Here is a 13,007-nt window from a genome sequence, read left to right as displayed (position 1 = left end):
TTGTGCAATAGAAATTCCTCTTCCTCTCTGCTGCCCAGCCCTGGCCATCTGCCCCAGAAGGCCCCCCAAGCCTCCACAGCAGATTTTGGGGGGATGCAGGGAGCTGCGGGGGGAAAGGGGATCCATCCCACATACAGATGCTGTTCTGTCTGGGCGGGGGGGGGGGAGGTGTGTGTGGGGGATGCCTGCTGGATACAATAAAAGACGTATCACCCCTGCCTTCTTCCTCTACCCCTGCCACCCCTCTCTGGAGGGTCAAGGGCCCTCCTGAACAATGAGGGATGGGGCACAGGGGGCTGCTGAGGGAGGGAAGAATCACCTCAAATTGGGCAGATCTCTGCCTGATATTGGGCAAGTCTCTCCTTCCCAAGCAACCCGCCCGCAATATCATATCCCGCATTATTCAGCAGGGTCTCCCTGATCCTCCGGAGAGGAGGCTGCAGAAGGCAGGAGTATACAGGAAACCTTCCTTCTGTACATTTCCTTATCTTGGGATCTAAGCTAAAACGTACATTTAGAGTATATTTAGATTAAATATATATTTAGAATTGCTACTGGGTGGATTAGAAATGTAATAAATTTTAAAATACATATATTTGGAAGCAAGTTCCATTAATTTCCATGGGATTAATTCCTCACTGAGCAAACCTAGTCACAACTTAAATGTTTGCTGCTGGTTTTAAGATACTAAATGTTGCATTGTAGCTGTAGTCCTTGTTGTTGTTGTAGTCCTACTGCTGAACTATATGGAGTCAGGATGGAGTAGCGTCTTCGAATGGAATAGTATCTTGAAAACTGAACAACCTGACTGAACTGTTTCCCGCTGAGCGGAGCAGAGCAGAGCAGAGCAGAGAAGAGCAGAGCAGAGCAAGCTGCTCCAGCTGGTCTAGGGACTACAGAAGCAAACAAGCTCCCAGAGAGCGAGTGAACAGGGAGAGCAGACAGGAGTTGGCCAGGGGAGTTTGGAAGGGGAGGTCAAGGGGGAGGCCCCTAACATTATTTTTTTTTTTTAATTTTCTTTTTCTTGTAACACTCACTTCCATACCAGTGGGACTCTGTTTTTAACCTCCAGTGAGTATAGGACCAGGCACAGGCTACTCTAGAACAATCAGAAAGCTAGACACAAAAAGGGAAAAGGGGCTATGGAAGGACAAGACTCTCCAGTGGTGGTGACCTGCAAGGTGTGTGCCATGTCTGTTTTCTTGCCTGAAGACAACATGGCCTACACCTGCAACAAGTGGAAGTTGATCACGCTGCTGGAAGAAAAAGTAAGAGGACTGGGGTAGTGACTGTGGACCCTCCAGGGAATAAGAGAACACAAAGAGTTCTTGGACAGAACGGTGGAACTACAGCAGCAAAGTGGAGAGCAGAAGCTTGAAGAGCAACAGCAAGCTGAGGCAGAAGAGGGAAATGCTGAGGTGAGGAAAAATGCAGTAGAGGATACTCCTTGGGAAAGGGTGACAGTTAGGAGAAGAAGAACTAGACGCCACTTTGCATCAGTGGAAGCACTGGAACTATGGAACCATTTTCAGGTACCTGAGGATGAGACTGGAGGACAGCCTGCAGAGGAAGAATCACAGGGGAACCTGCATGAGAGCAAGCAAGAGGCTGAAGGTCACTCAAGCAGAGGCGATGAAACCAAGGCCTACAACAATGAGAAGAGAAGAGTAGTAGTAGTGGGAGACACTTTGCTGCGTGGGATCGAAATCCAAGTATGTTGCGAAGACCTGTGGACTCGCCAGGTATGCTGTCTCTTGGGAGGACGGATTACAGACATGACTGAAGGGTTGCCTGCACTCATAAAGCTCACTGACAGGTATACCTTTCTTCTCATCCACGTGGGAACAAATGATACCGCCAAGCGGAGCTACGAAGAAATCATGCCATACTTTGAAGCTTTGGGAAGGACACTCAACACGTTTGGGGCCCAGATAGTTTTCTCATCCATCCTTCCAGTAGTTAGAAGAGGGATAGAAGGGGAAAGAAAAATACTCTGGGTGAATGACTGGCTACGAAGGTCGTGCCGATGAGAGATTTGGATTCTGGGACCACAGGCTATACTTCCTGGAAGATGGACTATTGGCAAGGGACAGGTTGCACCTCACGAAGGCTGGGAAGAATGTGTTTGGCCACAGCATGAAGAACTTCATCAGGAGGACTTTAAACTGAATGCTACGGGGAAGGGAGATGTAATGTTGGGGGTAACAATGGACGAAGGCTCATGCACCGCAACGGAGAGAGCAGCAGTAATAGCGCTCAATAATAGTCTTCACAGACATGTAGGAAGAAAGCCAGACCATGAAGCACATGGTCTTCGATGTCTATATACTAATGCCCAGAGTATGGGAAACAAACAGAATGAACATGAACTCTTAACACAGGAGGGAAATTATGACTTGATAGATGTAACTGAGACTTGGTAGGATGACTGTCATGACTAGAATACAGGAATTGAAGGATATAACTTGTTCAAAAAGAACAGGAGGAACAGAAAGGGAGGTGGGGTTGCATTATATGTGAAAAATACATATCTCTGCACAGAAATACAGGAGGATGAGCTTGGTAGCCCCATCGAGAGCTTCTGGGTTAAAATACAGTCATGTGAAAAAAAAGTGCACCCTCTTTAAGTTCTATGGTTTTATGTATCAGGATGTAATAAAAATCATCTGGTCCTTAGCAGGTCTTAAAATTAGGTAAATACAACCTCAGATGAACAACAACACGTGACATATTACACCGTGTCATTATTTATTTTACAGAAATAAAGCCAAAATGGAGAAGCCATGTGTGAAAAACTAAGTATACCTTATGATTCAATAGCTTGTAGAACCACCTTTAGCAGCAATAACTTGAAGTAATCGTTTTCTGTATGACTTTATCAGTCTCTCACAGCGTTGTTGAGGAATTTTGGCCCACTCTTCTTTACAACATTGCTTCAGTTCATTAAGGTTTGCGGGCATTTGTTTATGAACAGCTCTCTTAAGGTCCTGCCACAGCATTTCAATTGGGTTGAGGTCTGGACTTTGACTGGGCCATTGCAACATCTTGATTCTTTTCTTTTTCAGCCATTCTGTTGTAGATTTGCTGGTGTGCTTGGGATCATTGTCCTGTTGCATGACCCAATTTCGGCCAAGCTTTAGCTGTAGGACAGATGGCCTCACATTTGACTCTAGAATACTTTGGTATACAGAGGAGGTCATGGTCAACTCAATGACTGCAAGGTGCCCAGGTCCTGTGGCTGCAAAACAAGCCCAAATCATCACCCCTCCACCACTGTGCTTGACAGTTGGTATGAGATGTTTGTGCTGATATGCTCTGTTTGGTTTTTGCCAAACGCGGTGCTGTGCATTATGGCCAAACATCTCCACTTTGGTCTCGTCTGTCCAAAGGACATTGTGCCAGAAGTCTTGTGATTTGTTCAGATGCAACTTTGCAAACCTAAGCCATGCTGCCATGTTCTTTTTAGAGAGAAAAGGCTTTCTCCTGGCAACCCTTCCAAACCTACCATACTTGTTCAGTCTTTTTCTAATTGTACTGTCATGAACTTTAACATTTAACATGCTAACTGAGGCCCGTAGAGTCTGAGATGTAACTCTTGGATGTTTTGCAATTTCTCTGAGCGTTGCACAGTCTGCCCTTGGGGTGAATTTACTGGGACGTCCACTCCTGGGAGACAGGAAGGCCTGGCGTGTTATGGTCCATGGGGTCACGAAGAGTTGGACATGACTTAACAACTGAACAACAACAACCACTCCTGGGAAGATTGGCAACTGTCTTGAATGTTTTCCACTTGTAAATAATCTTCCTCACTGTAGGATGGACTTTAAATTGTTTGGAAATGGCCTTATAACCCTTCCCAGATTGATGGGCAGCAACAATTGCTTCTCTAAGATCATTGCTGATGTCTTTACTCTTTGGCATTGTGTTAACACACACCTGAATGCTCAAGACCAGCAAAGTCCTGAGACTTTGGCTTTTATAGAGGTGGTCACACTTGCTGATGATCAATTAATCAAGGGCATTTGATTAGCAGCACCTGGCTGCTACTTAGCCTCTACCTATGGAAGCAGTAAGGGTGTACTTAGTTTTTCACACATGGCTTCTCCATTTTGGCTTTATTTCTGTAAAATAAATAATGACACGGTGTAATATGTCATGTGTTGTTGTTCATCTGAGGTTGTATTTACCTAATTTTAAGACCTGCTAAGGACCAGATGATTTTTATTAAGTTCTGATACGTAAAACCATAGAACTTAAAGAGGGTGTACTTTCTTTTTCACATGACTGTAAATGGAGCAAAGAATAAAAGGAACATGGTGGTCAGAGTCTACTACCGGCCACCCAATCAAGGAGAAGATGAGGATGAAACTTTTGAAAAGCAAATAGCCAATGTTTTAAGGAAGCATGATGTAGTAGTAATGGGGGACTTCAATTTCACAGATATTTGTTGGGAAACAAATTCTGCAAAACATGGCTCCCCCAGGAAATTCCTGACTTGTGTGGCGGATAACTTCCTCCTACAGAAAGTAGAGGAAGGAACTAGAGGATCGGCTATCCTTGACTTGATCCTAACCAACAGAGATGACTTAGCGGATAAACTAGCACTTACAGGAACTCTGGGGGAAAGCAAGATACTTGAGTCCTTGGTTCTAAAGGAAGCGAAAGCCGAGTGCAGCCAAACATGTACCCTGGATTTTAGGAAAGCCGATTTTAATAAATTCAGAACAATGATAAGTAAGGTTCCATGGCAAGTGACTCTAATGAGAAAAGGAGTCCAAGATGGATGGGAGTTTTTTTAAAAATAAATTCTAACGGCACAATTACAAACAATTCCAACAAGAAAAAAAGGTGGAAGACAACAGAAGAAGCCAATGTGGTTTCACAAAAAGCTTAGAGATGACCTGAAAACAAAAAAGGACACATATAGGAAGTGGAAGGAAGGACAAGCAACAAAGGAAGAGTACAGGCAAGTAGCACAGAATTGCAGGGATAGCGTCAGGAAGGCTAAAGCTGAGAACGAGCTGAGGTTAGCAAGGGATGCTAAAAGCAACAAAAAGGGTTTCTTCAGATATGTGCATAGTAAAAGACAAGAGGAAAGAAATGGTGGTTCAACTACTAAATAACAATGGCAAAATGATAAGAGATGTCAAAGAAAAGGCAGAAGTGCTCATTTCCTACCTTGGCTCAGTCTTCTCCCAAAAGAGGGTCTATGAGCCCCCTGGCAAAGGCAAAGTACAGGCTGAAGGGGCAAGATTGCAGCTCGAGACTGATAGGCATATGTCAAGGAACACCTAATTACTTTGAATGAGTTCAAATCTCCAGGGCCAGATCAACTGCATCCTAGAGTAATAAAGGAACTGGCAGAAGAGCTCTCAGAACCACTGTCTATTATCTTTGAGAAATCATGGAGGTTGGGTGAAGTGTCAGATGACTGGAGGAGGGCTCATGTTGTCCCTATCTTCAAAAAGGGTAAAAAGGAGAAACCTGGGAACTACAGACCAGTCAGTCTGACATCAGTCCCTGGGAAAATTCTGGAGCAGATGATAAAGCAATCCATCTGGAAGCACCTTGAAAGCAATGCAGTGATTACTCGAAGCCAACATGGATTTGTCAAGAACAAATCATGCCAGACAAATCTGATCTCATTTTTTGATCAGGTATCCTCCCTTGTGGACTGTGCGAATGCTGTGGACATAATATACCTCGACTTCAGCAAAGCTTTCGACAAAGTGCTCCATGATATCCTAATGAGCAAATTAGCTCAAAGTGGGCTAGGTGAAACAACGATCCGGTGGATCCACAGTTGGCTACAGAATCAGATTCAAAGAGTGCTTATCAATGGGATCTTCTCAAACTAGGGAGAGGGAAGGAGTGGGGTCCCGCAGGGCTCAGTCCTGGGCCCAGTGCTCTCCAACATTGTTATTAATGACTTGGAGGAGGAGGTGCAGGGAATGCTGATCAGATTTGCAGATGACACCAAATTGGGAGGGATAGCTAATACCTTGGAAGACAGAAACAAAAGTCAAAGTGATCTTGATAGGCTGGAGCGCTGGGCAGAAAACAACAGAATGACATTTAATAGGGATAAATGCCAAGCTCTGCACCTAGGAAAAAGAAGCCAAATGCACAGTTACAAGATGGGGGATACGTGGCTCAACAACACTACAAGCGAGAAGGATCTTGGAATTGTTGTCGATCACAAGCTGAATATGAGCCAACAATGTAATGTAGCTGCAAAAAAGGCAAATGCTCTTTTGGGCTGCATTCATAGAAGCATAGCTTCCAAATCCCATGAAATACTAGTTCCCCTCTACTCAGTACTGGTTAGGCCTCATCTGGAGTACTGTGTCCACTTCTGAGCACTGCACTTTAAGAAAGATGCAGACAAGCTGGAGAGAGTTCAGAGGAGGGCAACAAAGATGATCAGGGGACTGGAAACAAAGCCCTATGAAGAGAGACTGAAAGAACTGGGCATGTTTAGCCTTGAGAAGAGAAGACTGAGGGGAGATATGACAGCACTCTTCAAGTACTTGAAAGGTTGTCACAGAGAGGAAGGCCAGGATCTCTTCTCGATCATCCCGGAGTGCAGGACACGGAATAATGGGCTCAAGTGACAGGAAGCCAGATTCTGGCTGAACATCAGGAAAAACTTCCTGACCGTTCAAGCAATACGACAATGGAACCAATTCCCTAGGGAGGTAGTGGGCTCTCCCATGCTGGAGGCATTCAAGATGAGGCTGGACAGCCATCTGTCAGGGATGCTCTGACTTGTATTCCTGCATTGAGCAGGGGGTTGGACTCGATGGTCTTATAGGCCCCTTCCAACCCTACTATTCTATGATTCCATGAAACTGAATTTGCATTTGTGAAACTGTGATACTTGTTATTCATATGCTAAAGGTGAAATTCTGACCCATTTTGAAGTCCCTACAAATCTTGTTGATACTTTGATACTTCTGAAGTGTTCAACTAATACCAACGTCACTAAAGAATGGCAATTATTATTTGTTACTGGCTTTTGGGTTGCAAAATATATATATATATATATATATATATATATATATATAGCTCTGGACATGTGGTCTTCTAGATGTTGGCAGACTGCAACTCCCAGCATCCCTCACCGTTGGCTGTGCTGCCCGGGGCTGATGGGACTTGCTGCCCACCAACATCTGGTGGGCCAAACGTTCGCCTCCCCTGCTCTAAATGCTATGAGCAGCACACAGCCTTGGGAGTTGGTCTATACAGGATACTCTCTTTTGGGCCCACACTCCTATACTGCTGCTATACATGACTGTGCTCAGCAGGAAAAAAAGGCAATGGGATTATTTCTGGATGTTAAGGTGGGGAATCCAGCTGAACTCCTTTTAGAGGCTGGAGTTCCAAGGTAGCGCCATGCTATCAGTGAATTTTCCAACAACATCTACAAAGGGTAAATTAATTACTGAGCCCCACAGAGAGTAGCATCTATGTGGGGCAACAGCTTCGGGCCTTGACAGTAGTATTCTCAGGACTTGATTCTGGTCTGAATAGTGATAACACATTGCCATATCTGGGGGTAGGATGGCCTAAACTTGGCCGAGGGTCAGACCTGGAAATGCTTTTTTGTGCCATCTCTGAAGCAGGATATTAATGCACCTGACATGAGTGCCTGGAGACCTATTCGGCCTATTGAATGTGTACCCAGGTTTCTTTCCTAATTACCGAGTCAGAAGAGCCAATCTCCATGAATCATGAAGCAGGAACTCTGGGTCAAGGGGTGAATCCCAGGAAGGCTTGGCCTCTGACATCAGGCATCCACACATTTTGTCTTGGCTTAATAGCCAGCCATCATTTGTAATCACTGCCAACTCTCCCCCTCCTCCCCGCCGCCTTTTTCCCCCCTGGAAAAAACTCAGCGATAAGGAGAGGAACTACTCGTTCTCTATGAACCGTATAGAATTTGGGGGGAAAAGGGGTGTGTTTTTGCCTTCCCACTGAGCTTTTGCAGATGCTACCTTGCTGTTTCTGTAAAAGCCCGGAGGAGGGAGAAAAACCACCCTTCCCAACCCAGAGCTCTCTGCAGTTCACAGATTATTGGGAAGAGGGGTTTTTGCGATGGGTAGGATAGAAGCTCTTATCACAGAGAGATGTGGCAATGTGCAAGGTTGTGAAACACTGATCCGCCCCAGGCTTTATGTTGTTTGTTATGTACTTGTTATGATTTGGATACAATAGAGCAGTTGCTCTCTGCTCTAAGAGAACTTGAGAATTTCTGCCTTAAAGGTTCTCTTGGAGCCTATTAAGAAACCAGCATGGCAGCATATTAATTTTATAACGCACTCAAAATGGCTAGGTTCTGTACAAAGGTTAAAAAAGTAAGTCAGCGTTTGCCTGAAGCCTTGCGAGCTAATTAAAGACCAGACATATTAGCGAGAAAGGGGAAGGTTAGATAAAAGGGATAGGAAGAAGGTGAAAGGAAAGACCAAAGCAAAAAGATGCGTCCTAAAATGTTGCATGATTGAAGTCTAGTATACTCCCTTCCTATGATCCTAACTTTTTCAAATTAAATTTAAGAACTCTTTAAACAAATTAATATTTTAAACATCTTACCTGCAGATAGTAGGGTCTTTCGACTTTTACTTTTGGCTTGCACTACATCCAAAGAATAATCCTAAAAGAACATTGTTCTATAGTTACTAATGTCATATACATGGCTGCTTATTATGCACAGAACTTGTGTTTTTATTATTGCTTTGAAGTTATATTTTAGTTATAACAGGAAAGAATCTTCCATTGAAACTCTTTACAAATAATCAAAATATTTCACATTAAGTTTGAGAATAAGAACCCCTTAATAATACCAGCAATGTTAGAAATATATAGCAAGAGACCCTGGGGGTGGGGGATGTGGTGGAAGAGATCAAAGATAAAACATTTCAGAGACTGAGCTCAATACAGAGGGACAGATAACTCTTCTACTTCTGGAAGGACACTGATAGAGACAATCCCTGGCATTTGGGAGAGACTAGTATAACTTGCACAGCAGACAGAAATTCGGCAGCTGACCTTGTTCCTATTACACTTCCAGGATGGGGAAAGCAACACCTGCTGAATTTCTGCTGTTAAAAGGCAAAGAAGAGGTTGGGCTTGTATCCCGTGTTATCTTACTTGGGGTAGACCCATTAAAATGAATGGGGCTTAAGTCAGACTAACTTGGAAACACCCCTTGGAAACAACTCCTAGGGAAACAAATAAATGGCAGCATCGACGAAGCAGTACGGTGGGCAAATGAGCAAGAATTTTTTTTTTTTTTTTGCTTCTAAAAATGTTGCTAGCAGCCCTAGAGTGGAACCACGAGGAGCCCACGGCCTCCTCACTCAGGAAGGGCCCGCCGAGGTCTGCTTGGGCCGAGCTTCGACACCTATTTGCGACATAAGGGCTGTGTATTACCATCTAGAAAACAGTCACCGAAGTATGCCTCTGAGCACGTACAGGTTGCTTGCCGCAGTCCCTTCTTCCCTGCCCACAGCGGGCTGGGTGGCAACGGGTGAGAGAGTACAAGGTTTCGCGGTCCGCCACCTCCGCATAGAGGACCACCCGCCATTAAAGCACTATACACGGGAGTGGTGATGACACTCAGCCCCATCCCGGATCTTGTCAGAATGGACCAACACGTATCTATGCGCGCGCGCGCGCGGGCACCACCTCTCCAGTCAGATAGCGTCTCCTCCAGCGCTCCACCGAGCGGCTCAATTCTGCTGAGGCCGCCATCCGCCGAGCTGCCCGCGGCCCGCTCCGCCATTCACAGCAACCGCTGGAAAGGCGAGGGGAGGAGCGAGCCGGGCAGGCCAGACGGCGCCTGCGCGGTGCTGTCCCGCCCGGGGCGCTGAGTATTCGCGGTCTTGGGCGTTGCGTCCGGGCCGCCTGGCCAACCTCTCCGGGGACGCCCTTTTCTTCAGGGGAGGAGGGAGGAGTCACTTTGGGGCCGCGGCGCCGCTAGAAGGGGCGGGAATCCCAGTACCTGTCTGAAGTTGCAGTTTATTTCTATTTTATGTATATTTACTTTTACACACTTATCTCCCTTTTTCCTCTCGCAAGGAACCCCGGGCGGCGTACATAGTCCTCCTCCTCTCCATTGTATCCTCACAACAACCCTGTGAGGTAGGCTAGGCTGAGTCAGTGACTGACCCGAAGTCACCCAATGAGCTTCTTGGCCAAGTGGGGACTAGAACTTAGATCGCCCGTCTCAGCTCAGCACTCTTAACCACTGCACTACGCTGGCTTTCTGAGCACAAGTGGCAAAGCTTCGCCTTGATTGTATTCTCATTTCAGGCTGCATGGGGAGGGGACGAGAGAATGGGGGCCTTTACCATAATGGGATGGGGTGGGGATAGGCTAAAGGTGGAATCTTATCTATGTCTGCTCAAAAGTTCCTTTGACTTCAATGGGCTTACCTCCAGGTAAGTGTGTATAGGGTTGCAGCCTAAATTGCAGATCACACTTGAGGATATTTATGGAAACCTACTCCCGTGTATCTGGGTTCCTATTGTCCGCCTCTTATAGATTCGCTGGAGCGTTGGAGTAGAACAAGCAAATTCTGAAGAGTGTTGCTGGCTCAGGCCTTTCTCTAGAACAGAATGTGCTTGAGCAGTTAAACTAGGAAATGTGTGAGAAACAAGAGATTTGTGCTTCCCTGTGCATCATGTTCTCTCACTCATTTCCAGCTGCATAATTCGTTGAGTATAGGCAGGAGGGAGGGACAGCAGGTAGGGAAAGGAAAGGTTCCTCCTGTGCAATAGCTTCGGCTATTGGGCGGTATAGAAATAACAGGAATGAATGAATGAAGCACTGGGTCATTACTGACCTCTAGAGGGAAGCCGCTTATGCTGGTGTTTTCATGGTGGAAATCTTATCTATGTCTGCTCAAAAGTTCCTTTGACTTCAATGGGCGGGGTGGTTTGCCATTGCCTTCCCCAGTCGTGACTACCTTTCCCCCAGCAAGCTGGGTACTTATTTTACCGACCTCGGAAGGATGGAGGGCTGAGTCGACTTGAGCCGGCTACCCGAGACCCAGCTTCCGCTGGGATCAAACTCAAGTCGTGGGGAGAGTTTCAGTTGAAATACCTCTGCCTACCACTCTGCGCCAGCACCAAAACCATCAAGGACAGTGTTGCTGGTAGGATTTAGAGGCTGAAAATATGAGTAAATGTCTAGTGTACACCAGGGGTGGGAAGAATGTGGATTCGGATCTACTAGTAGATCTCTGGGTGATTTGCAGTTGATCAGCAAGGGGTTGTGACTCATTTAACAGCAAAAAATGGCACAATCCTATGCATGTTTAGACATAAGTCCTACAACTCTCAGCATCCCTCAGCCAGCCTAAAAAGCTCCCCCACCCCACTGGGAGGTTGCTGATAATGAACACTGGAGGGGGAGGGAGAATCCAGAGTGGATTTTTGTGTGAAAGTTAAGTATTTGTGAGTTGGGTTCTAGTATGGATCACACATTTATGGGCTGAGCATGTGCTCAAAAGCACCCTATTCCTTAATTCTTATTAATACTGCCTGAGCTTCTCTTTGTACCAGGCTCCGATTGGAGTTCTTGGGGTTCTAGTAACCCCCCCCCCCAAGGTAGATTGCATAACACTGAAGTCTACCTACTACCTCATGTACACACATCCTACCATATTGCCACGTCTGTCTATAACTACAAATCATAAGACTGTATGTACGGTTTGGGATCATGTTGTGTGTGTAGAAGGTAGGCCATGTTGTAAGTTCCAGGGAATGATGCTTGAACTCTGGCTGCGTGTGTAGCAGAATGAGAGAACGTTGCATGTTTAAGTGCACACCCTTTCACAAACAATGCAGATATAATACATGCAGGAGGCCTGGCTTGCTAGTTTCCCCTCATGCAGTACTTCTACCCTAAACATGAACTTGTGCAGCTCAGGTTCGTCAAGTTTGACCATTTGGTTCTCTTGGATATACAAACTGACTGCAGGCAGCGCCACCAATCTCTAGAGTTGTGTTTGAGCCTCAAATGGCTGAACTGGCAGGCCTCCTACGCTCCCAGAGAAATGGTACCACAAGCAAAGAGGCTCACTGACTGGTTTTGCCTGATCACAGAGGGCAAATAAGCCATAGTGGCGTATTCTCCCTCCATGATTGTGCAAACCCACCGATTGTGCTTTTAGTACATCAAAGGAAAGTCAGCCACAGAAGCAAACCCCACAGAATGTGATTGAGCTGTACTAGTAGCTCCTACAGTACCATAAAACCACACATGGAAGACCATAGCACCATACCCTAATGCTCCAGCAACTAATAGAACAATCCCATTTATGCCTACTTGCAATTAAATCCCACTGAGTACAATGGGACTTGCTCCCAAGCATAGGACTGTGGCCTTTTAGCCTAATTCGATGCATAATATGGGGGGGGGGCAGTGACTATTTTACCCTCAAAAGTTCTGCATAGCAAGAGTCCCCCAACCCACAGGTTCTAGAACTCTTCCGTAGGGTTATCCTTTGGTCAGATCAGACTATACTCCTCACTAGCATAGAATTATCAACCTCGTTGAGTGGAACATTGCGGCACAAGGTGCTTTCTAAGACAGATGGCAAACATTTACTTTTTTCTGAACATTGTTCAGTTGCCCTAGTTTGCTACTTTCCTCTCTACAGAAAGTACCACCTTTATAGTGACAATAGAGTACACCTGAAGCAGATATGTGTGAGATGATACTAGCTCACCCATAATTCTAATGGCATTTGTTACAACAAAACTTCAATTAGAAAAAAATCACTTCATGAAAAGAGGGCAAAGCTAGTCTTCATTACTTGTTAATGCTATAGCATTAACTACCTAAAGTCAACACACAGTATTTATAGTTTATACATTTAGGAAAGTCAACTGAAAGATGCACATCAGCCTCATGGTTGCAACAGAGGAATTATGTAGCTGGCCAGAAGAAACAAGAGTGGCCCAATTCACACAATCACCACAGCGTAAACAAGCCATCAG

At 45.4% G+C, this 13,007-nt stretch overlaps 1 protein-coding gene across 10 annotated transcripts in view; it reads right to left on the bottom strand.

The window, feature by feature from the left end:
- The window catches only part of CCDC138 (coiled-coil domain containing 138), a 41,001-nt gene extending 31,140 nt beyond the window's left edge, over positions 1-9,861 (bottom strand). For 3 of the 10 annotated variants that reach the window (XM_084844514.1, XM_084844518.1, XM_084844522.1), the window contains exons 1-2: positions 9,688-9,861; positions 8,593-8,653 (exon numbers count right to left, since the gene is read on the bottom strand). In XM_084844514.1, the coding sequence (XP_084700640.1) occupies positions 8,593-8,653; positions 9,688-9,753 (127 nt within the window). In that variant the 5' untranslated portion in view covers positions 9,754-9,861. Of the gene's footprint in view, positions 1-8,592; positions 8,654-9,432 lie in introns of all 10 variants that reach the window. The other 7 variants (XM_084844515.1, XM_084844516.1, XM_084844524.1 and 4 more) reach the window with 6 other exon arrangements.
- Between the last annotated feature and the right edge of the window lie 3,146 nt (positions 9,862-13,007).

Source organism: Heloderma suspectum, chromosome 3 (genome assembly GCF_057233095.1).
Source record: "Heloderma suspectum isolate Gila_16-S chromosome 3, 16-S_ref, whole genome shotgun sequence".
NCBI classification, from domain to species: domain Eukaryota; kingdom Metazoa; phylum Chordata; class Lepidosauria; order Squamata; family Helodermatidae; genus Heloderma; species Heloderma suspectum.
This window is presented reverse-complemented; position numbering and strand designations above follow the sequence as displayed.